Source organism: Lutra lutra, chromosome 2 (assembly GCF_902655055.1).
Source record: "Lutra lutra chromosome 2, mLutLut1.2, whole genome shotgun sequence".
Taxonomy (NCBI): Eukaryota; Metazoa; Chordata; class Mammalia; order Carnivora; family Mustelidae; genus Lutra; species Lutra lutra.
Window position 1 is genome coordinate 68480526 of NC_062279.1, and position 25009 is coordinate 68505534.

The following is a 25009-nucleotide window of genomic DNA, read 5'->3' on the forward strand; positions in this document are numbered from 1 at the left end:
ATCAGATTAGAGATGCTCTCCCACCCCCGCCACCCCCCCCGCCCCCAGTAAGGTAATGCTTTAAAATTGGACTACAAATTAAAAAAAAAAAAAAAAGTCACTGAAAAAGAAAAAAAAAGAGTCTGTTGCTTCTATGATATAGCCTAGATCTTTCTTCACACTGTTCTTTAAGGTTAGGTAGAGTTAACTGTACATGTAGGAAGTATTAAAGTATTAAAAACATAATTTAAAACAATTTCTCAGGGGTAACCTAGTTCTGTCACGTCAGAGTGAAAATGCTCAGAAACTTATCCAAAATAAGCATTTTTATTTTGTATGAGGTTAATTCTTTTTGTGACATAAAAGCTCCGTATTTCTCTTCTAACAATCCCATTTTTAATGAACACAACTAAAGCTGAGTAGCCAAGACTTACCTTGCAATGTTTGTAAACACTGTCCTGTTTTGATATCCCAGATTTTAACTGTAGAATCTGCATTCCCAGAGACAAGAATATTGTCTTTGAGTTCCATTCCACTTGTTAACGACTGGTGTCCCGTTAACGTGTGAATGCAATTCCCCGTCTCCACATCCCACACTCGGATTGATGTATCAAGAGATCCACTGACCACATGGATGCCATCAAACTACAATAGACACAGCTTATTAGACTAGAAGTGCGATATTCTTGATATTATTTATTGACCTTAATCCTACAGGGAAGAAAAATAAAGCAGGGAAACAGGTAATGCCAGGAACAAAATGAAGTAACAAGGTAAAGTGCAGGTAATCAAGCAAACCTACAGTTTATGTTCTCAGAAGCTTCTATCAGAATTGCTAATTTTTAAAAAAAAGATTTATTTATGTATTTTCCAGAGGCAGGGGAGGGACAGAGGGATAGGAGAGAGAGAATCTCCTCTGAGACTCCCTTCTGAGCACGGAGCCCAAGGCAGGGCTCGATTCTATGACCCTGAGATCATGACTGGAGCAGAAATCAAGGGTCAGAAGCTCAACTGACTGAGCCATCCAGGTGCCCTGAGAAATGCTAATATTTTTATGGCCAGTGGCTTCGAACTAGATGCAGGAACAATTAAAAGAGAACAAAACATGTAAAATGAACATGTTACTTTCAGATCATCTGGCCACAGATGACCAGCTAAATATCATGGATCATTCAATAAGGATTACCATCTGAGTCTTACTTCCCAACAGAAAGTTGAAACTATTGACATAGCCCATGATAAATGCTGTGTTTGTTAATAAACCTATGGCATGAAAAGACTAGAGATAACCCTCATGATGTTTAGAAGTAAGTTCCATTAAAACTGTATGTAAAATAAAAATTTCATTTACAAGAACCAAATATTAATTAGGAAATGCACCAATAGGTAATTACATCTGGAATTACAAGAAGTGGCATTTTGATAACAAAAGCAAGCTATATAGCCTCTCTTCTCCAGGAGCCAATAAATATCAATTCCTAGAAGATCTGGAATAATACTGCTACCTCTTCTCAATCTATCGGTTTACTTAAATGAGATTATATTCATTAAGGTACTGAACATATCACAAAACATAAAAACAACTTCAGTCAATTCCCTCTCCTCCAAATTCATAACCTTTTCTAAGTTAATATACCTTTATTATATATCGATATTTTGTGACACAGACACAGTATTCCATGAATTAAGAAACAAATATTCCAAGAACAGAGAACTGTCGGCACTGTGACTATGTACTAATCTTGCTGATCACTAATAGGTAGTAACTGGTAAATAAATTACGTAAGTAAGAGAAAAATTGAAAATGCTGTCTTTCAGAAAATAAAACGAGACCCATTTTCTAAATCTGCTACTAATCTAGCTATTTCAAAATATGACAATTCATTCCAAAATATTATGTTCAAATGTAAAAAATAAAAAATCAGTTTAGTCAAATTTACTTCCTATGACTACAGATCAGTAGCCCTTTGATGGTAAAGGAGCCTGATCCAGAAAGCTCCACTTCCACTTTGAATGGGAATGGGTCACAATTACATGGTCCATCAACTTTCAGCTATCAAGGCAAAGGGGCAGCTTTTGGCCAAATAAGTCCTCTGCTAAGGAGTTTATTAAAATTCAGGTCATTTTCCTATGAGATTATCTACCCACTAATTAATGTAGTAAAACTTAGAGCTCCAAAGTTTCAGGTTCCAAGACTAATATTTGTATTTTAGAGGAAAAACAGATCACAGAAAAAAATGAAACAAATTAATTAAATAAGTTAAAAATTTATGCTTTTTCCATGCCAATTTGAAAGCATATGTAAACAACAGGATAGTCTGATTTGTCTTTTTTGGATTGTATTGAATCAGCAATTTGACAGTGATTATCTGAGTAAAACAATCTCATGATTCATCAGTAAAGCATCTAAAGGGTAGGAGAGATACGACCTCTTACCTGTAATGAATAGACTCTATTAGTATGCCCCTGCAACGTGTGTAGACAGGTCTCCGTCTCTGGATCCCACACCTTCACCATAAAATCATATGCTCCACTAACAACCCTCCTGCCATCATATTGAACACAGCGGACTGCTGCTACATGACCCATCAAAACATGTAAACACTGGCCTGTCTCGATATCCCAAACCCTAAGAGTGGCATCTCGGGAACCGCTAACAACTCTGTAGGGGGGAAAACAAACAAACAAAAAAAGTATTAGAATTTTTAATAGCATGAGAAAACATGACATATTAAGTCAGTGGTTACTGAACTTTTCCTTTTCTTAAGCAGGAACACCCGTTTTCAAAGAAATCCTATATAAAATTTTGATATATAAACATACAAAAGTCAAGTTATTCTGGCTGGGATGGGAAGTTGGGAAGCCCAGAATTCCACCTGCTTGGTTCCCACATTTACAAGCGGCCGTGTAGCACCCGGGGTTCTGTGGGACTGCTGAAGACTGCTGTACTGCATCTGAAGCAGAAGCAACGGCAGCAACAGCAGCAGCCGCCGGCTCCAAATACATACACAAGATCTTGATTTTAGAAATAAAAAGCTAATGTGGGCAACATCTCTAAAACGTTAATGGGAGAACTCTGGTGGTAGTATTTTGAAAAATTCTGTATTTCTTCTTTATTCTTTCTGCCATTTCCCAAACTTTCAGTGATAATCATACATTCTCTTTGTGACTAAGGAAAAAATTTAATGTTATTCAACAAAATAAATCTGAAATTGGAATTTAAATAGTTAAAGATATGTGCTTTATACCATTATATGCCATTATATGGCCTTATACCATTATAATTTTTGTAACAAACTAGTTTTAGAATATCTTCAAACAAAGGCTGCTTATGCTTATAATTATAGTCAATAGGTTATGGAGGTATTAAGATATGCAAATTTTGGAGAAGATACACATGGGGAGGCAATAGAAATCCCTTAAAAATTTGGGCCAACATTATTAAAGCTATGCTCTTCTGAAGACTGGAGTGATACAAACATCGCAATCACCTTTGGATTACGAAGGAGAGCTGAAAACTCAGGTATCTGCATGTCATTCTTAAGAGATAAAGATAGGCCACAGTTTTTACATTTGGAAGAGTAGAAAAGAACATCGAGAGATTTAAGGCAGAATATAATGGAAGCTGAAATACAAGTTCTCTTAATATCAACTCCCCCAAATTTTAATAGTAGAGCACACTATTTAAAGTAGATTCAAATTACAAATGAAAAGGTACTTTTATTCACATATTACAAATCTAGCGTGAAATCTACTTAATGTAATGATTCTCACAAAGATGATATTGTGGACAGAATTAAAGGTAAGGACTGGAGCAGATTCATGGTAAGGACTGCCAGAGAGACCGTTTTTGATAAACGAAGTCGAAATCACATTTGTTTAACAAGGTACTGTGAAGACATGCCAATAGAAGATCGAAAGGACTTTAATAGAAGGGCTTTGTAGAAGGAGATCAAAGCAACAGCAAAGGCACTGAAAAGAAAAAAAGGCAAGCAGTCTGGGTTGGCTGAAACTATTTTGAAAACTGGATTGAGGATTTCTTCCTCGATTTGACAGACAACAGAAGGCTCTCAAAAGGCAGTGATACTATCATAATTAGAAAAGGATTCTGTCAATTGTGTAACAGGTGAGAAAACCAAGTGTGAAAGCTATGTCACTAGTTCAGGTGATCGGTAATGAGAGACTCAACAAAACCCCACAGACCTCAGCTTTTGTCTCGATATAAGGGGACAGGATGGAGTTGGGATAGGGTGGGTGGGTAATTAAGAATACTCAGAAGCTTGAAGCCTGAATAGCTGAATGTGTCCTGCTAGCAGAGATATAAATATTAAAGAGAAAGAGAGAGAGCCAGAGAGAGAGAGAGAGAGAGAGATTTTTTTTGGAGATGAGTCATCAAAGATACAGAACAATAAAGTGCCACCCAAGAGTAGAGAAGAGAGTTTCAAGCAGGAAGCCAACAATGCCATTAAATGAAGAAGGAAATTTAAAGATAATCCCCCAATTTTAAGGCAATACACTGCTACTTTGTGAGTACAGAAACATCTTAAGTCTAATAATTAAAGTCTAATTTAAGAGCACACTATCACTATCTCTCTAATAAACACTGTATTATACAACACAAAAAAACCTCAAATTCAGAAGGAACAGAGGAAGAATTCCCAACCATCACAGGATTTTCCCTTACCTTTTTTCATGGAGATGCATACAGCGGACAGTGGAAGTATGCCCATATAAAGTATGTATACATTCTCCGGTCTCTGCATTCCACACTTTTAGAGTCCGATCTGTAGATCCACTAATGATGATATTGTCTCTCATCTGTGATGACCATACTCCACCTGTGTGTCCCACTAATGTTCTCAGACACTGGAAAAACATTTAAGATGATTACTTTCGGGTAGAAAGAAAAACGATTTACATAACATTTCAGTAGCTCATTAAAATCTGGGGTAAAGTTATTCATACAATTTGTTTGGCATATCAGAAAACAATTTTTCACATCAATATAACATGATACCATCACTATCGATCGCTTTGCTTATTCAGTAGAATTATATATTAAACACGGATACAACTGAGGAACAAGTATGTAGAAAGTAAAACACTTCTCATCAAAGGATGACAGCCCCAGCCTGGTCTCTCTGATGAAATAATGCTAAAATTGCAATTTGGCTTCTTCCATAGGAATGGATTCAATGAAAGAATGCCAACCGTGTTAGGTGTGGCTACATACCACATTTCATCTGAATCTGCCCCAAGGCAATAGTTAGGAGCCAGGCAAGGTACTTCTAGACAAGTAAAGACAGATATTAAAACTCTGAAATAAATCCAAAACTAATATTACACTATGGAAATATGAAGCTGCCTTAAAAAAATGTTAACATCTGACTTGGAATATTTAGAAGGCTCTTGCCTAAGAATCAGCATGCTGTAAGACATTTTAAAGACAGGTTTTCTCCCCCTCACATTTTCCTTTTTTTTTTTTTAACTGGTCAATTACTTAATTTATGAAAACATTCTCCAGTGGACAGATAAAAATAAGTATTCACCACAGAACCATTAAGGTGTAATAGTGCATGCAGTGAAACTGATTGCTTGGGCTGCTTTTTTTCTTAAAACTCCTACTTAAATACTGTATCTGCTTTACTTTTCATCTCACCGGGCTTAAGACAGTCTAAATTAACATGATTTATTTGACTTCTAAACTATAGGTAAGTTATCAACAAAGCAGTCTACAAAGAAAAAAAATTACCCCTCAATCATAGTTTTGAAAAAGTTTAAAAAGGACAATATAACTGAGATGGTTAGTAAAAGTGTGAAAAATAAAGCCAAGAAAAAGATAAAGCACCTCTGTAAAAATCTTATAATAATGAAGTCACAAAGATAGACAAACTATTTACAGGAAGAAACTAATGACATCCCTATCCTGAGGAACATTATCTTTGTTGCCAGGGAAAAAACTAAATTAGAAGCTCTGATATTTGTTATCAAAATAAGCTGCGGTCAAAAATGAACCCATGTTTTCCCTGGTTGATCTTTGCAAAGACATATACAAACAGTGAAGTGTAGAGAGAAGTAAGCTTACTTTGCCTGTGACTGCTGACCAGACTTTTAAAGTGTTGTCATCAGAACCACTAACTATTCGGTTACCACAAAACTGTAAGCATGTGATCACATGATCATCATGTCCTTTCAGAACCTACAAGATAAATGTACAGATTCGAAATGTTATTAAATTATGTGCTTTAAAATACTAGTGAAAAGAAAAGCAATAAATAGGAACAGCAATCTACAGTCTATTTCTAAAATTATAATTTATATAAAACACAAAGTATCATCCTTCCTGAATGATGAATCAAGTATTAAACATTTCATTTTTTCCAATTCTATGATTTATATGAGAGATATCAGCTATTAAAATTGAGTGAGTCAAGACATCATAAAGATGGTTCAAACACAAATGTATAATAATTTATCTGTTCAAACAAAAAAATATGCATCTCTGTTTTGCAATTTTCACACACAAAAACAGAAGCACCTACAAACTAGAAAGACAAGAGTAACAATAATTATCGACTTATTCAAATTAAAACACAAAATGCCTGGGGCTCCTGGATGGCTCAGTCAGTTAAGGGTCTGACTCTTGATTTCAGCTCAGGTAATGATCTCAGGGTCATGTGACTGAACCCCCAGTAGGGCTCCATGCTGGGTATGGACCCTGCTTGAGATTCTGTCTCTCCTTCTCCCTCTGCCCTTCTCCCCCCACCCACTTGCACCCGCTCACTCTCAAAAAACAACGCTTGTCATAATCTATACATAGTTATACATTAACAGTATCTTCCCTAATTGCTTTTTTCCAGTTGTATAAATACATCTAAGAATTTCAAGCATTTTGCCACTATTTATATACTTACAGTAAGACAGAAAATCAGTAATATGCTTAAATTTATAAAAATAAAACTCTCAAGAAACACCCAAAACACAAATAGGCACTCCTCAAAAAATCATGTTCTAACTACATGGTCAGAGAGCAAGCAAATTCTCAGGTAAACGTATATGACACAAAATTCAACAGGATATTCAGAAATTTTCATTTACCTAAGGTAAAATGACAAGCACTCTAACTCCTCTTTTATTCAAGTACAGTCAATTGTCAAACTGGAGAAATTAGCAATAGAGAACTATCATCCATTACACGTTCAGTTATTTAAAAATACACTGTTTTCTTTCTACAGGATATAGATGTCAAGTTACACTGCTGGCCAAGAAGAGCATACTAGGTACCAACACTGATCAGTGGTTGCTGCTATTGTTGTGCAAGAGTTCAGTTACCTTAGGAGATTTGAGTTCTCCTCGCCTCCAGTTAGTATCAATTCTGTGCTGCCTGATGTATGCACTTTTCCATGGACTGTGTATGAAACCTGGTTTTATTACTTTTCTTCTCTTGATGTGCAATGGTTCATCGATACCTAAAGTTTTAAAGAGTGAGAGTATAACTGCTGTCACCAATAAAAATTACACATTTTATAATGTATCTAATTTCCTCCCATGCTCAAAACCACTTAAAAACAGGATGCTGTCCAATTTCTAAGAGTTATTATAAAACAATAATATAAAGTTTGCATTCTCTATGGCATGTTTTCATATTGACTTTTTCATTTCTTTTTCTAAATAATCCTATGAAATGCTGGTGAGGATGTGCAGAAATTTGAGCCCTTATGCAATGTTTGCGGGAATATAAAATGGTATAGCAGCTATGGAAAATAGTATGGTGGTTCATCAGAAAAATTAAACATAGAATTACCATATCATCCAGCAATTCTAATTCTGGATATACACCCTAAAGAATTAAAAGCAGAGACTTGAACAGATAACTGTACACCCATGTTCAGAGCTGAAATCATTCATAATAGCTGAAAGGTGGAAGAAACCCAAGCGCCCATCAGTGGATGAATGAAGAGGCAAAATGTGTGTTTATACACACACACACACACACACACACAATGGAATATTTATTCAGACTTAAATAGAAGGGAATTCTGACACACGCCACCACATGGATAAACCTTTAAGACAAGTATGCAAAGTGAAATAAGCCAGTCACAAAAAAACAAATACCATATGATTCCACTTTATATGAGGCATCCAGAGTAGTCAAACTCTGGATGACAGAAAACAGAATGGTGGTCTCCAGGTGCTGCAGGGAGGAGGACTAAGGAGTTACTATTAAATAGGGATGGACTTTCAGGCAATATAGATAAAAAAGTTCTGGAGATGGAATGTATAACAACACAAATGTACTTAATGCTACTGAACTGTACACTTAAAAATGGTTAGAAGAAATTCTGTCTTAGGTATATGTTAGCATAATTTTTTTTTAAAGTCATCAAAATAATGATTCTATGAGAGAAGGTAAGGCAGGGATGATTAATCCCATTTCGTACAATATAGATTCTTGAGAACAGCCTTGTCTTCACTAATTAGTCCAAGTTACGGACAGGGGAGAGGAAGGATTAGAAACCAACTCTCTTAGATCTTAACCTTTCACTCACCTGTAACTTCTTTGAAGGGGAGGATAACCTACAGAGTATCTGTCTCATGCTCTATGATTGTTTCTAAAAATTTTTGCTTATCAGAGATAAATCAGATCTTTACATTTTTTTTCAAAAATATAATTTTTCTATATGCCTGCTGGAAAAAAAGATTCTTTCTTTAGTTAATATGCATGATACCTTCTCTTCTACTAAGAAAGGAGATTTTTTTTTCCACAGTTTTCAAGAACATAAGCTCCATGATGGGAAGAAAATGGGAGTTCACTATTATATCCCCAGCATTTAAGAATGTCTAGCCCATAGGAGGTGTTCAATAAATATTTATGGAAGGAAAGAATAGAATATGGAATATTTGACTACTGTCTATATAATTTTGGGGTTTTCCTTATTCTATTCTATTCTATTCTATTCTATTCTATTCTATTCTATGAGTGCATGAGTGAATAGTCACTCATTCCTGTGGATTCCAGTCAGTGAGTATGTCTCCCAAGGACAGCTGCAATTATAACCTTTATCTCTAATTGTAAATATTGGAGTGGCAGGACACCTTTCTCATCCATAAAATCACTGGTAGAAATTCATATATATCTTATTTTAAGCAAAAGTTTATATTTAGGTCTTTTGTCTTTTAATTGAGGTATAACTGATATACTATATTAATAATAGGTGTACAGCATAGTGATTCGATATTTATATACATTGCAAAATGGTCACCATAATGAATCTAGTTATCCTCTGTCAACTCACAAAGTTACTACAATATTATTGACTATTATTTCCCATGCTTTCATTTTATCTCCATGACATATTTATTTCATAATTGGAAGTTAATTTAAATTAAGAATTGGAATAATTACAACATTTTACCACCCTCCCTCCTCCGCCCTAGCAACCCTTCCCTCGGGCAACCATCAATTTGCTTTCTGTATCTATGGGTCTGTGTTTTGTTTTTCAGGTTTCCTTTAAATCATCCTCATCTCGATCTTTTCATTGGTTATTAATTATACTAGAGACTGGGAAGCAAATTAGACCTATTTCCTATTAGTTATTAGTGCTCATTAAAGGGGTTAGCTCCAAGATTTGGCTCATCTGAATATATGGAATAACCTGTGGATTTTATATAAGTAGATGAATGTAAATGAAGACTCATTCTTGATTCTTTGATAGGCTGCCAAAGTTCTTTTCTCAATTATCCACTACTTTAGTCTACATGCACATAAAATTTCTAATTTTTACTTTTTCTATTTGCTTTCTGAATCACTTTGCTTTTTCAAAGTATAAAGATCTTCTCTTTGTGATTTTGAACCTTACCCTCTTCTTTGCATTTCTCTCTCCAGAGAAGGTTGTCTTCAGCCAAAATTCTCCAGTAGCGACACGTCTGAGCCGCTTGTAGCAGGTCTTTGGGTTCCAGGAATGAAAGCACATAAAGTGCCAGCTATGGAAAGGAAAAAGCATAATATACCCATGTTTTAAATATGTATGTGTGTGCGTGCGTGCATGCGTGTGTGTGTGTGTATATGTTTAACATATAAATAATTAACTTATCTAGAACAATCTTCTATAGAATGAAGTACTTCTAGATAAACGTAATATAATTCTACATTCTATTTTCTTTAATTACAAAAGGGAGTACTTTCTAATAGTCAACCTTAATATATACCAGACTTAAAAAACTTACTGTATTGGTTTTTATGAACTTCACTCCACCAACTTCACCTCTTCAAGGAATACTTATTAAGCCTCTCTGTCTCTGCTTTTGCCTTTGTTCTGTGAGCCTCAACTCGAGAATTCTACCATTTATGTATATAGGTATACTTTACTAGTTGTTTAGATTCTGTGCTTTTCTCTCCCCATGACCAAGTAAATTCACTCAAGACAGGACTTAAATTAAGAAATGAGATTTCGGGGTGCCTGGGTGGCTCCGTGGGTTAAAGCCTCTGTCTTCAGCTCGGGTCATGGTCTCAGTGTCCTGGGATCGAGCCCCGCGTCAGGCTCTCTGCTCGGTGGGAAGCCTGCTTCCTCCCTCTCTCTCTGCCTGGCTCTTTGCCTACTTGTGATCTTTGTCTGTCAAATAAACAAATAAAATCTTTCCCCCAAAAAAGAGATTTCTAGATATTCTATGTGACATGATTTCAGATCACTCCTGATAGAGATAATTAATGGTTCTTTACCACAAAAAGTATTTATTATCACAATGATGAACTTTTCAAACATTTATACCCTTTACCAACAATTAATAAATTGCTCCACAGGCATATAAAAGTAATTAGGTTCTAATTACTTTACATTGTTTATGGGGATTTTCTTGATGGGCCAGATAGATTTTTGTAGGTTTGAACTAGCTCTTTAGTATATCACGGATTTTAAATTTTGTTTCCAATATTTCCAAACCATCAACTTTTTCAGCATGTATAGTCAATTCAAGTAAATAAAGGAAGAAGAAAGAAGAAAGAAGGGAATAGTAGCTTCTGAGTATGCTTATCCAATTAGCCTCACTAATCACATAAAAATTTAAGTTACAATATTAGAATCAAAATGAGCTAAACACAGCAATAAAGTTTAGTTTTCACAGAAATTAAATTATAAGTATTAAAACAAACTATCATTCAAATGGCTAAAGGCCATATGGGGAGTAAAAGCACAGTTTGAATTGTTTTCTGATACTAAACAGTAATTACATGACATAAATTGTGCTTACCCAAGAACTTTGCATATAGAGAGTTCACCATTAATCACATATTTATTGAGTACATTTCATATAGAAAGTACTCCAACCAGTCAGTATTCAATTTAATACTACTACTACTATTTGACAGTAAAAATATTTCTGTGGAATAATCAGTTTTGGTCTATCAGAGAAGCCCATTTAGTCGGAATCATTTTAAATAAAAAGGCATGACTATATATTCAACAAGCTATGTATATGTGTGTATGTATACACATATACAAATACATAAACACATATATATCTCAACACTGTACTTCTTTAGTGGATACTCCATAAGTCACTTAATTTTGAAATTATTCAATCTATCAAAGCCCGGACAAGTTTCCTCAGTGTCAGTATACCAGTAATGGGAAAGCACCATATTCTTTTTCTTCTATGTGAAATTGATATTTAACATAAAAATTATCAGGCACAAAGTTATACTGGTGGAAAAGAGATGCTATTTAGTGCCCAAGATATTTAATATGGTCACATGAAAAAGGCTCTTCTTTGCTTAGTTATCCAGTAGAAATCATGTAATTCACAGAAACAGTCACTGGATCTTAAAGGTTAGAAAACAAATCCAGAGCACCTTAGATTTCAAAGGTACATCCCAAATCATCAGTTACAATATCCTTCATTACCGGTGACTGTGAGACCACCTAGTCTAGGGTCTGTCTGCTTTAAAGAGTAAAGAAACACTTAGGCGCTAAAGAATGTTGAAGTGCTAACCCCACAGGTAACTGGCACACTTTCCTTTAAAATAGCAAAGAACCTAACTCAACCATGAACTTCAACTTATTCTATATAAATCTAATCAGTTCTATTCAAAACATCTAAGTATTTCAGAAAATACACACAGCAAAATAAAAAATATGAATAAGAAAATCAGAACCAGTAAAAATATAAATCAGAAAAGGAGGTTTAAACCAGGGGGAAGTAGAATACAAATATACTGGCAACAGTATCTTACATGGTTTTTTAATTAAACTGTCAAGCAAAAAGGGAATGGTAATTAGTTACACAATTCTTAGTGTTTATTAAGGAAGAAGTATACCAGATCCTCAAAGGAAGCAAGGTTTTGTCAAGCGGGGCTCCTTACAGGGACCAGAGAGTGGGCACTGTCCTGAACTACATCCTTAGAACACCAAAGCAGGGAATTACAGGTTTCTTCCAGCCAACTAAAATGGTGTGGCTAACAGTTTTCTATTCATTTGTCCTAAAGGTAAAATCTAGATAGTAATTCCTCCTAAGGACTTCCACTAGACAGAAGCTCTTAAGTTGAAAATCTGTTTCATAAAATTAACTTTTCTTTGACCAAACTTGAAATTTCAGTGTGAGTCGCCCTTTTTTTGTTCTTCTCTTATGTAACCTACATTAGAGACCACCATGTTATACTTGAGAGGTAGATAATACTTGCCCAGAACTGCTATATTTCCATGGATTGAACTAAGTTGAAAGAGGGAGGGAAAAGAATAAAGAAAATGTTGGCTGATCCTATGTTAAGAATTTAAGTTTTACTCTAGGCCATCTACTATATCACTATGCTTTTCTTGGTATTCACTTACAAAATCACAAGCCTCCCATGTGAGACTCGTGATATTTTTTCAAGGTTTTGAGATTAGTATGTGTTGGTAAAGAGCTTTGAGATCTGTTGAAAGGAATTATATGAAAATTATTTTAAGTCCATTTCCTGACATGAAGGTAATGTTTTAAATAATAATAGTACATAGTCTCTAATAAGATAATAGTTTCCTCAAAGATTTAGACCTATACCATTATTTCTCCACATATAAAAAAAAAGCATTTTTTTTCAAAATAGGAAATGCTTCCTACTAGTTGAAAAAAAGGAAAACACAGATGATCTGCAGAGTCAGAGCCCTCTCTCATTCTTCTATCTACGCTTCCTTCTATTTCCTCAGGCAATCTTTAAAAGGAGAGTTAATCCAAGAAAATCTTTATTACATTTACATCAGTTATCAATAATTTGTGCTTAATTCTTAGACTCTTAAAAATATTTCATATTCTCCTGACTTTGAATCACATTTTTGAGTGTTCAAAAGTTATTATGCAAATACAAATAAAGTAAAACAAAATAATCACCACTCATAGAGATAAGGGGACAAATGAGACTATGCAGAAGTCTGTATATTAAAAAAAAATACTACCTTCTAAAATAAGGAGGACAGCCAAGGAAACCATGATATATATACCATAATAATATCAGAGGTGACTAACTTCACTTTCAGTCAAATACTTATGAAAGTGCTACCTATTATGAATGTTCTTCTGGAAGCAAAGAGAGTTTATATAATTTCCTAAGCCAATTCCATTCAAAGGGTTCAGTTTTAGAATGAGCCAGCAAGAATAAAAAAATTCTTTCTAGGACAATGCAACTTTTTTTTTAACCACTGTAAAAAATCATTCCAAAGCAGTAACATTTTAGTTTGTTTTTTTTTCCTGGAGTAATGCTTAGTTTCATACATTAAATATGATAAAACTATTTTACTCATATCCGATGTGAAATTATTTTTGAGACGATGTTTAATATCCATAGGATATTTAGAACGGTTATCTAAAAGAGTTGACTCCTTTCATATTTGATGTTTCCAGATCATTTTCAATGGTATATTACTGTTTAATATATTGTCTTCTTAGCTGATATATAATTAGTGGCACATATATAATTTGTGAAAATATAAACCAGGGTGACACTGATTATTTAATTTTACATTATTTGTTTGCAGACAGAAATGAAACTGTGAAGCATATAACATCCGTAAAAGAACTACATCTAAGCTAAAAAACAAATGAGCATAAATGATTCCAAAAGAAATGCTATAAGGATATAATCAATGCAGGAAATCTATGATTGTGTGTGTGTGTGTGTGTGTGTGTGTGTGAGAGAGAGAGAGAGAGAGAGAAAGATGGGGGCAAGAAAAGGAATGATCAGTAGAAAAAGATATACATGTGAAATTCCGTATTTTTCAAAACAATTACACAATGTAAGTTAACAGAACTATAATTTATAGAATCACAAAACTGTTAAGGACTATTAGGGACTTTGGATAAATAAACAACAAAATAAGAAAAAAAACCACTGCTGTTTTAATAAAATCAGAATTTCTAAAAAAATCTACTACTATATATAATAAATGTACCATGACAACTAAAGGCTGGACTTTAAATAACCTGGGGGAAAAAATCGAGATAAAGAAATAATCAAATTAATGGAACTCAATAGCTTAATCTCATATATGACTTACTGCAGTGGTGGAAAGAAGTCACCTAATAAGTCCATAAATATACTTTAATCTGAAAATGATATTATTAAGTCATGGCAGCTTATCATTTACAACTCTCTTTAACACTAATTAAGAGTGTTAAACCGACAATACTGAATACCATAATTAGCATGACCATGTTTAAAGATGGTTGCTGTTGAGTTATATTTTCAAATAGCATCCAATGAAGACTATAATTGATAACCCTTACCTCTTTAGGAAGCAAGGAAATGAAGTCTCGTTGAAACTGGGGTTCTATCACTTGCATCATATGTTTTACTTGGGTTGGTTCACAACTATCAATAAGCTCATCTAAAGCAAGCAATTTCTCTGGTCCACTCCAGCTCTATGAAAAGGGAAGCAGAAATTTTTATTACTTTAATAGATATCTCAAATTACAAGCTCATAAAGGAAAATCACATTTACACATAACGTAAAAGGTGGCTACTTATAGCGAAATTTTCTCCAGAAGTCATTGATGTGATAATCAATTAGTCTCATCAAATTTACTAGCTACCTTTATTTTTTTTTTTAATTTAAAAAAGCCATGGTTTTGACAAATATTTTTGCACTATGTTATTTATTGCAAATATGATATGTTCATGTACCATCAAGATATTGGCTGAGAAACCAAAGTTTTATCTGGAAACATCAATTTGGCTACTGAGTAAATAGGGTATTTTGAAAGATGATCTTCCTTTCTCTGTATTCTTTCTAGTGGGCACCATAAAATTTTTGATAGTGTTAATAAGGCACTCATCTGAGAGTTAAGAAACTGGCAGCATCATTTAGAGAAAAATTAATAACTGGATATACTGCACATCTGACAAATGCCTTCCACAAAATAAAAGAGCTTTGATTTATTATGTGAAAATAATTTCAGATAAAAAGTAGCAAAAATATAAAACAGTAACTAACTTAGTAATAAAATTAGAGTATGAACAAAAGGATCAGAAACAAAGCACTACATTATGGAAAAACAAAAACACATCATAATACTTTTAAAAATATGAGCTACTTTAAACTAGACTAGGGGATTATTTAAAACTTTTTTTTTTTGCCAGTGAGGATCATCTGCACAGAAGAGCCATGATTCTTAAGAGGAAAAATTAAAAAGCTATGTGAATAATTTAAAATGTTAGAATCCCCCCCACAATAATCATGTAAAACATTTATTTTTCTTTAAAAATTTTATTTATGTATTTGCCAGAAAGAGAGAGAGAGTATGCACAAGCAGGGGGAGTGGCAGGCAGAAGGAGAAGTAGACTCCCTGCTCAGCAGGGAAACCAATGTGGGGCTCAATCCCAGGACCCTGGAATCATGACCTGAGCTGAAGGCAGACGCTTAACTGACTGAGCCACCCAGGCGCCCCCACATAAAACATTTAAATAGCCTTGTGATATTTAAGTGAAAGAACAACCTTGAGTAGGATGATTTAGGTACATTTGTGAATTATTATGTCCATTTTGGAAGCAGGTTAAGAGAGAACAATAGGTGGGGTTTGGAGCTAGAAGGATCTGGATTTTAACATTCCATTTCTTGCTCAAATTAGGCACCTGGATCTTATAACATGTGAAATAGATAACAACCGCAAACTGAGATATACTGAGGATACAGGAAGCCTTATTTAGAATACTTTTTAAAAGTACATAAAAAATATTTTACCCCCTTAAAATCTACAATGAATTTCATTTCTTCTTTTCTATCATAAAGTGTAGATTATGTTAATACTATCAAACATTTCAGCCATATTCCTCCCATAGTACTTACCACAAATATTACCTTATTTAATCAAAAAACCCTGGGAAACATTCGCATTTTACCCCCAAATATAAGGAAACCCAGGCTCTAATAAATCATACTTTCATTTCTACATATACACGCACCTAGAACATTCACCCTTTTCAGTTAGGGTGAGGACTGACACACAGAAATAAAAAATACTCGGCTCTCTGCTCGGCAGGGGGCCTGCTTCCTCCTCTCTCTCTGCCTGCCTCTCTGCCTACCTGTGATCTCTGTCAAATAAATAAATAAAATCTTAAAAAAAAATGAGAAATAAAAAATACTCATATGCATGTATCTGCATACACATGACCAATTAAAAGCAGTTAATTTAAAGTTTGATCGTCTTGTTCAGTTTTCGTTACACAGCTTCAAATCCTGGTTAAAAATTTATCTCTTTGACAAAACTTACACTGTGATGTTAAGTGTATGATCAGAGCACTCATCTCTGATCATTTAGTATTAGTACTATAAACTCTGATTTACTGATTTACATTCCTCTCAGGACTGAAGGTGGGCTTTTATAACATGTTGTGTCTCTGCATCTATATAAGGATTCATGGACACTACTATACGGACATGCCAATGTGGGTGATGGACAACTTATGCTAACTAGATTAAAATGCAGCTTTAAGTAACTCTATAGCATAATAATTTTTAAAAGATTTCATTTACTTATTTGAGACAGAGCAAGAGAGAGAAAAAGCAGGAGGGGGGTGGTCAGAGGGAAAAGCTGACTCCCAGCTGAGCAGGGAGCCTGATGTGGGACTTAATCTGGGGACTCTGGGATCATGACCTGAGCTGGAGGCATATGCTTAACTGACTCAGCCATCCAGGAGCCCCTAATGCAAACTTTTTAAACCCCTTTGCATATATGAATGCCTGCCCTAGAAATAGTTTTTGGAAGTGTTTATGGTTAAATTTTAATATGAAAATAAGGATATCGTAGGTAATCTTTTATAGTGAAAAGTGAAAATCTTTTGACATATTACTACTCTATATACTTTACATAGATTAATGACATTAATAGCTACTATGAATATTTCTACTTTGAGGTAATATACATATTTGATGCTTCCTTTTTTCAATTAATGTATTGTTACTGTTTTCTTAAGAAAGAAAGGAATAGAAAAACATTATCAATACATGATACACAAGTGCGTCTTTCTTTCATCAAGGATTTTAGGAGATAGGGTGTAGAATGAAAAAAGACAGAAGGCAAATAGCTGATTCCTACCTTAAACACTAAAAACTATGTCAGAAATTTCTATATAAATTTCTATATACTTAAGGAAAAGTCCATGACAAAAACTATGCCCGCATAAATGATTTTTTAAGATGTTATTTATTTACTTGAGAGAGAGAGAGAGAGAGCGTAACAAGCGGGGGAGTCACCGGAGGAGGAGGAGAAGCAGGTTCCCTGCCGATCAGGGAGCCTGATGTGGGACTTGATTCTAGAACCCTGAAATCCCGACCTGAGCTGAAGGCAGATACTTAATCGACTGAGCCACCCAGGGACCCCAACAATGTTTTTGTTTTAAACACTATTTGGGGGCATGTGAGTGGCTCAGTCGGTTAAGAGGCTGCCTTCAGCTCAGGTCATGATCCCAGGGTCCTGGGATCAAACACCTCATTGGGCTCCCTGCTCAGCGGAGAGCCTGCTTCTCCCTCTCCTGCCTGCTCTGCCTACTTGTGTTCTCTACCTACCTGTCAAATAAATTTAAAAAACAAAAAAACAAAAAAAAAACTTTAAAAAAATAAAAATAAACACTAGTTGGGGTTTAACAAGTCAAATAAAAAGCATACCTTGATTTAAATTATATATACATTCAGCAGAGGGTACTTTGTGACATTTTATTGAAAAGTACACCACAGACAAGGATGAGCAACATAGGCTGTAAACTAGATGGTAAATGAGACTGTTTCCACAAGCACATATATTCAACAGTCTCATTGCTCATTAAAATCACATCTCTTTGATGGTTCAAACAAGGATATGAGCCATACAGATACTTTCCTCTCTCCAGCCTGGATTTCTTCCTTAACTCCAGACCACTATATAAAATTGCTTACTCGATATGTATTCTAAGATATGTAATAGAAACAGCATTTCCATGATCCTTCTCTTCAAATATGCACATCCACAATCCTCCCTATTTCAGTAAAATGTAACTCCATTCTATTAGTTGCTCGGGCCAAAAACACTGGCGTCATCCCTGACTCTCCCATTCTCACCACTGTTAGATGGTACTGGTCCATCAACAAATTTAAGTCTTTTTTTTTTTTTTTTTGTTAAGATTTTATTTAACAAATTTAAAAGTCTTAAACTTCAAAATATATCAGAATCTGACCATTAACTACATTCGTCTAGTTACTTTTATCTCTCACCTGGATTATTCCTATAACCTCTTAGTCTCTCAGCTTCCCACCTTTGCCCTCCTCATTCTGTTCTCCACAAAACAGTGATATTCTACTTAAAACCCTCTACTGGCTTCCCACTTCAAAGCAAAAACCAAAATCTTTAGGTTTGCCTACAAGGTTCTAATTTCCTACTCCTACCCCTCTTGTTTCCTCACTTTAGCCATAAACACATCAAGCATTCTCTGCTTCAGAGCCTTTTAACGTGTTACTCCTACAACATTCTTGCCCTTGATATCCACATGGCTTGCTTCCTTCCTTCCTTCTGAGACCTACTCTGGACAACCTTTCTAAAATTGCAAACCAGTTCCAACACTCTCCTCCCCATTCTACTCCCCTCCTGACTATAAGTTCTGTGAAAAAAAAAGGGTTTGGGTCTGTCTTGTTTACTACTGTGTCCCAAATCCAAAGTAGAACCTAGCACCTGACAGGAGCTCAGTAATGATTTGCTGAATAAATAAATGAATCCCCAAAGAATCAGGAAATACCACACCACCACAATCTCAAAATTCTCTCCAGAGAGTATTTCTAGTATTTATATTTGACAGTATTACTAGAACTTACTTGTTTAGTCTGGTTCCAAGACTGGTTCCAAGTTCCAAATTTTATATACATACATGATTTACCAGCAAAAAGTATGTATTAACTTGAACACCTAGCATTTAATGACTATATTAAAACAAGTAACAACAACCCACACCAACCTTTAATGAGGAATAGTGGAAAGAGCACTGAATTGGGGCTCAGAAAACCCAACTTCTGGAGAACATACTGCCACTAATTAGACTACAGTTTAACCTCTGTGGGCCTTAGTTTCTTTATCTGCAAAAGTGCTGTGTAATTCTGATAATGTTTTTATTTCTGTTCTAAAAACCAGTTGTCCTGGATAAAAGCATCTACCTTTGGTTTTTCATAGTAAAGTTATCTGAGAACATATTTAAGGGGATAGGAAAAACATTCCAAACTCGAAGAAGATCAAGAGAAACAGAGCTTGCTTTGTGGGCAAAATTGCAAATGCAAACTTGAAAACACTCCATGTAAGTGCTATTTTATTTCAGATAATTAGAAAATACAGGTAGGAGAAAAGAATATAAGGAGCACTGAACTGTAATCAGAAGCTTGGGTTTCACCAGTAAATTCACTATGCAACCATATGAAAGTCCCTTAATTAATCTCAGAGACCCCACTTGTTTAATAAGGGGCTTGGTCAAGGCCAGGGTCACCCAGATGCTGGTTGGGGAGAGTTAAGGATCAGAGTCCTATGACTCGCCATTAGAGAATCTGATTCAGTGGTCAAGGTGGGGCTGAGGACATTTTATGTTTTTTTTTTTTTTATTTTTTTTTTAAAGATTTTATTCATTTATTTGACAGAGAGAGATCACAAGCAGGCAGAGAGGCAGGCAGAGAGAGAGGAGGAAGCAGGCTCCCTGCTGAGCAGAGAGCCCGATGCGGGGCTCGATCCCAGGACCCTGAGATCATGACCTGAGCCGAAGGCAGCGGCTTAACCCACTGAGCCACCCAGGCGCCCCTATTTTATGTTTTAAATAAACAACTCGTCCAGTACTGATGCAAGTGATTAATAAACCAGTAGTCGTTACTACTTTGGACGATCCCTATAACCCAATCACACAAACATTTTATGACTTTGGGAAGTACTGTGCCTGAATTTTACATAGTCAAGAACTCACTTCTTAAGACTTTTTAAAACTCTTCCTCATACAAGGTTTCTTGCTCATACTGTCTCAAATACAATTGCAAAGTAATACTAAATTCATTTTCTTTTGGCATTATCCTGTTTTAATATTTTGAGACTAGCAAATAAAAAAGACCAAAATAAAATAAGCTAGAGAACATGTACAATTTCTAAGCGTTAACATGGAACTATATTAAATCTTTCAAGAGAGTATTTTTATTTCACTTTTAATTTCAAAACACACAAGTATTTTCTACTTTATCATTTAAAAAATATTTTGGGTGCAAGTATTTTCAAAGTACTTTCACAGTTTTAATGCAATGCAAATTTGTTTTGATTAAAATAATGTTAATAATGTTAAGCTATTAACATTTATATGAAGCTGTTTTTAAAAGCCCATTTTTAGACCTCAGAAAAACTAAGGCTTGCAAAGTCTATTTCTTGACCAAGAGAACTAATATTTATTGAATCTCTGCTATACTTCCAAATGTAGCTTTAAGCACATTTATATGTTATCTCCTGTTTGACAACTTTTTAGTGTTATACCTGTTTTACAGAGGATTAAAATAAGGCAAGAGTGATTATATAATACCACCAAAATTCCCTAGTATTAGGAGGCAAAGCTAAAATTTTTACTAAGATCTTTTTCTTCTAAGTTATATGTGTTTCTCATTATAACAGGATACCTCTAAATATAATTTCCACGTAAGATAATGCTAACGTTACTGGTGCCTTTACTTACTCTAAAATTTTCAAGTAACAAACCCATATATTAACACCCAAATGCACAAGCAAACAAATGGCCAATGCTCTGCCCCAAAATTAACAACCTGAAACATCAATCTGGCTGCCAAAAAAAGCAGGATCCATGGCTACTAAATATTTCCACAGTACAAGATTTCTGGTTTTTTTTTTGTTTGTTTTGAATTTCCACTGCTATATTGCAGTGGTATTTTGTTTCAATTTCCCATTATCCAAAATGGTGTATCATTTGTTCTCATTCAATTTATAAATTGAGTACAGAGTACTTTGTCAGAATAGATGGAGCTGGACCGAAACAATGCTGTATCACTGCCTTAGGAGCAATAGCAGAACAGTAAGGGGACAAGCGCTCCCATTTTGCTTGTTATGCAACGGAAAAGTCCTCATTAAATACCCCCACAGCACCTCTGTAGAAATCATGCCAGTTTAATTATCCCTCAACATAGCACATAGGTCAACTCATGACTCCCCGACTTTACTATGAAATTATATCTCTCTACATGTTAGGCATGAAAGCATTGTAAGCTCTGAGGCAAGTGATTCATCTCTAGTTCCTTTGGTGCCAGCCCTGAAAATAAAGGGCAATGCCCAACAATGAGGCCCTGGGTCAGAGATGGATATAGTACTCAAAGGATTAAGGTCCTGATATACCTGTCTAGTTGGCCTTTTGTTGTTATGCAGCTATATGCTGCAGAATATTTACCTGAAAAAATACATATAGTACTACACCTGCAGGGATAATTCTACCTATTATTCCTATTAGCTAAGAACAAGTTGTCTTCACTACATCTACTTGTCATATGAAAAGCAATCAAATGGGCTTTTTTTTAAAAAAAAAAAAAAAAACAGAACAAAAGCTAACCTAATATTCTTTAGTTTAATGAGTCTTACCAATTCTAAGAAATGATTTTTTTAAAACAAAAACATTTCTGAAGATAGAATGTTTCTAAAAAACCTATGGTCTCTCAGACTTGAGACACAGAGTATGTGGGAACATGTGGACATTTCATCAAGAAAAGTATGAGTTAGGGATGCCTGGATGGCTCAGTTCGTTTAGCATCTGGTTTCAGCTCAGGTCATGATCCAAGGTCCTAGGGTCAAGCCCTTCATCAGACTCCCTGCTTGATGGGAAGCCTGTTTCTTCTTCTCCCTCTGCCATTGCCGCTTCTTGTGCTCTCTCTTGCTCTCAAATAAATAAATAAATAAAATCTTAAAAAAAAAAAGAAAAGAAAAGAAAGAAAGAAAAAGCATGAGCTAGCTAAATAGGCAAGCATTATACAAAGACCTTCCTAAAATACCCCTCACTGCAAAATAAAGCACAAAGGCTCCTGGGATCAAGCCCTAAGTATGAGTCTAGGTTCCCTGCTCAGCAAAGGGCCTGACTTTGACTCTCCCTCTGCCCCTCTCCTGCACATGCTCTAAATAAATAAATAAACTCTTTAAAAAATGCTATGAAATCAGTTTCTGCATTACTCTCAAGTGCTGTGCTGCTCTCACTGTATACATGTGCAAGCATGACAACACACATCTACATTTCCATCTCCTTGGCTTAATCAAAGATGATAAAAATCTTTAAAGTATTTCTTTAAAAGTGTGAATGTCTGAGTCCTATTTTGACCTCTTACTGATGGATACATTTCTTATCAAAAGGATATGGTAAAAAAAAAAATTTTTAATTGAGTGCATACATAGGAAAAATTAATTAAAAGTTTTTAAAAATCAGGAACCTAAGGCAATGGAACTGGGAGGAGGAGAGGGAATAATCCTTGGGGAAAGGTAAATTTAGTCATTTTGTGACTATGAAAACAGAAAAAAAATTCTTTGTAATTTTAGTTGTTCATAACATCACAATAAGAATAATACACAAACTTTCATTCCTCTAACCCACAGATTCTCAGTCTCACACTGGTGACATTTTGGTCCCAAGAACAGTTTGCTACAAGAGGCTGTCCTTTACATTGCCCCTATCCACTAGATGCCAGCAGTGTCCTGCCCTCCACCCCATCAGTCCTAACGACCAGAAATGTTTCAACAGAGGGAAAAATCTGCCCCCTGTTGAGAACCACTGCTCTAACCTTTCCGTTACCAACTGAAAAAAAAGGTTACCCTAGTTTCTCTGAAATCACCTGAAGGGCAGAAAACAATTTTAAAAACCCATTTAAAAGCAACATTGATTCAAGTGAGTTTTCTAGCTATAGAAGAAAAAGATTAGGACATTTATTTAGTTTTTGCCCAGGAATTTAATATATAAGTATTTACACAATGGACACCTTAAAAATCTGAAATATCAAATAAAGTATCTTCTTTTTCCCTTATGCATTTTTATTCCCTTATACATTCATAAAATACCACCAATCAAGCAGCTGGAGGTAAGGAAATATACTCATTTTTACATTAGTGCCATCTAATATCAGAGATAGCTTCACTTTACATAATTTATATTATTTAGTATTTACAAAGAATAATTAAGCAAATGCTTAATCTAGGTCAACAATTTTGCTAAATACTTGATTTATATGCATTATCTCATTGGAAGAAGAAACAAATTAATTTACTATCACTATCATGAGTTATAAAATTCCTAACAGAGGTTTGGTTGTAACCAATCTTCCTGGTAAACTTTCAAAGACTACATGCCAGTAAAATGCAGTAATCAGAATTTTAACACAATAAGCCACATACAAGCACAGCACAGATGAAAAGAAGCTGTATCAACTCTTGGAGACTACTAGGGTAACAGTGATGGGTAAGTCACCACCTGTGACTAATAATTAGCAGAGTTCCTACATTACTCCTAAATGTCTAATTTCCAAGCACTACATTTTATTTATTTTTAAAAACATTTATTTATCTGAGAAAGCGTGTCCGTGCACACATGAGTGACGGGAGGGGCCAAGGGAGAAGGAGACAGAATCCTCAAGCAGACTCCCTGCTGAGCATGGAGACTGACAAGGTGCTCAATCCCAGGCCCTGAGATCATGACCTAAGCAGAAACCAAGGATTGCCTGCTTAACGAACTGAGCCACCTGGGCAACCCCCAAGCAATAAATTTTAGAAAACAAGTACATTCAGCAACCCCAGAAACCCAAACATAAAGGAGAAAAGGAAGAAAGGTCTTATTATCTAAAAAGCAATAAAAAATGCAAATGCACACTAATACAAAACAAGCACTGGATTCTCTCAATTGATACACTTAAAAATTAAAATGAGCTCCCTTATTTTCAATAGCATTTTTTTATTGACAAACACTTCACATAACATAAAACTCACCATTTAAAATGTACACTTAAATGATTTCCAGCACACCTATCTTGCTGGGCAACCATCATCACTAATGACTCCAGAATAGTTCCATCACCCCCAAAAGAGATCCTGTACTTATTAGCAGTTAGTCCCAATATCCCCTCACCAATCTCATTGCAATTACTAATCTATGTTCTGTCTTTATGGATTTGCCTGTTCTGGATATTTCATGTAAATATAATAATGCAATATGTGGCCTTTCATGTCTGGCTTCTTTCACTTAACATAATGCTTTCAAGGTTCATCCATGGTGCAGCATGTAACAGTTCCTTCTCATGGCTGAGGAATAAATCCATTATTTTTTGCAGCAATTAAGTGAAGCATTTCAAGTACTGTGTTTAGACATGTCACCTGAAACATTTTCAGCCATTCCTGGAGGCCTGTAGGTGGTTGGACAGATGTAATTCGGCGTCGTTGTTGCCCTTGGCCATTGGCTGCTCTCAGGTCTCCAAAAGTTGTTGGTGTTGCTGAACATGGTACAAGCCCAGTGGTACTACAAAAAAAAAAAAAAAAAAGAAAGAAAGAAAGA

The 25009-nt window shown here is 35.0% G+C and overlaps 1 protein-coding gene across 5 annotated transcripts in view; it reads right to left on the bottom strand.

Annotated features, from left to right (window-relative positions):
• Positions 1-25009, bottom strand: part of FBXW7 (F-box and WD repeat domain containing 7) — a 223345-nt gene that overhangs the window by 1091 nt on the left and 197245 nt on the right. For all 5 annotated transcript variants that reach the window (XM_047717648.1, XM_047717646.1, XM_047717647.1 and 2 more), the window contains 8 exons: positions 24832-24973; positions 14734-14868; positions 9843-9966; positions 7312-7448; positions 6065-6178; positions 4664-4845; positions 2416-2641; positions 414-624 (listed from right to left, as the gene is read on the bottom strand). In XM_047717648.1, the coding sequence (XP_047573604.1) occupies positions 414-624; positions 2416-2641; positions 4664-4845; positions 6065-6178; positions 7312-7448; positions 9843-9966; positions 14734-14868; positions 24832-24973 (1271 nt within the window). The remainder of the gene's footprint in view (positions 1-413; positions 625-2415; positions 2642-4663; positions 4846-6064; positions 6179-7311; positions 7449-9842; positions 9967-14733; positions 14869-24831; positions 24974-25009) is intronic.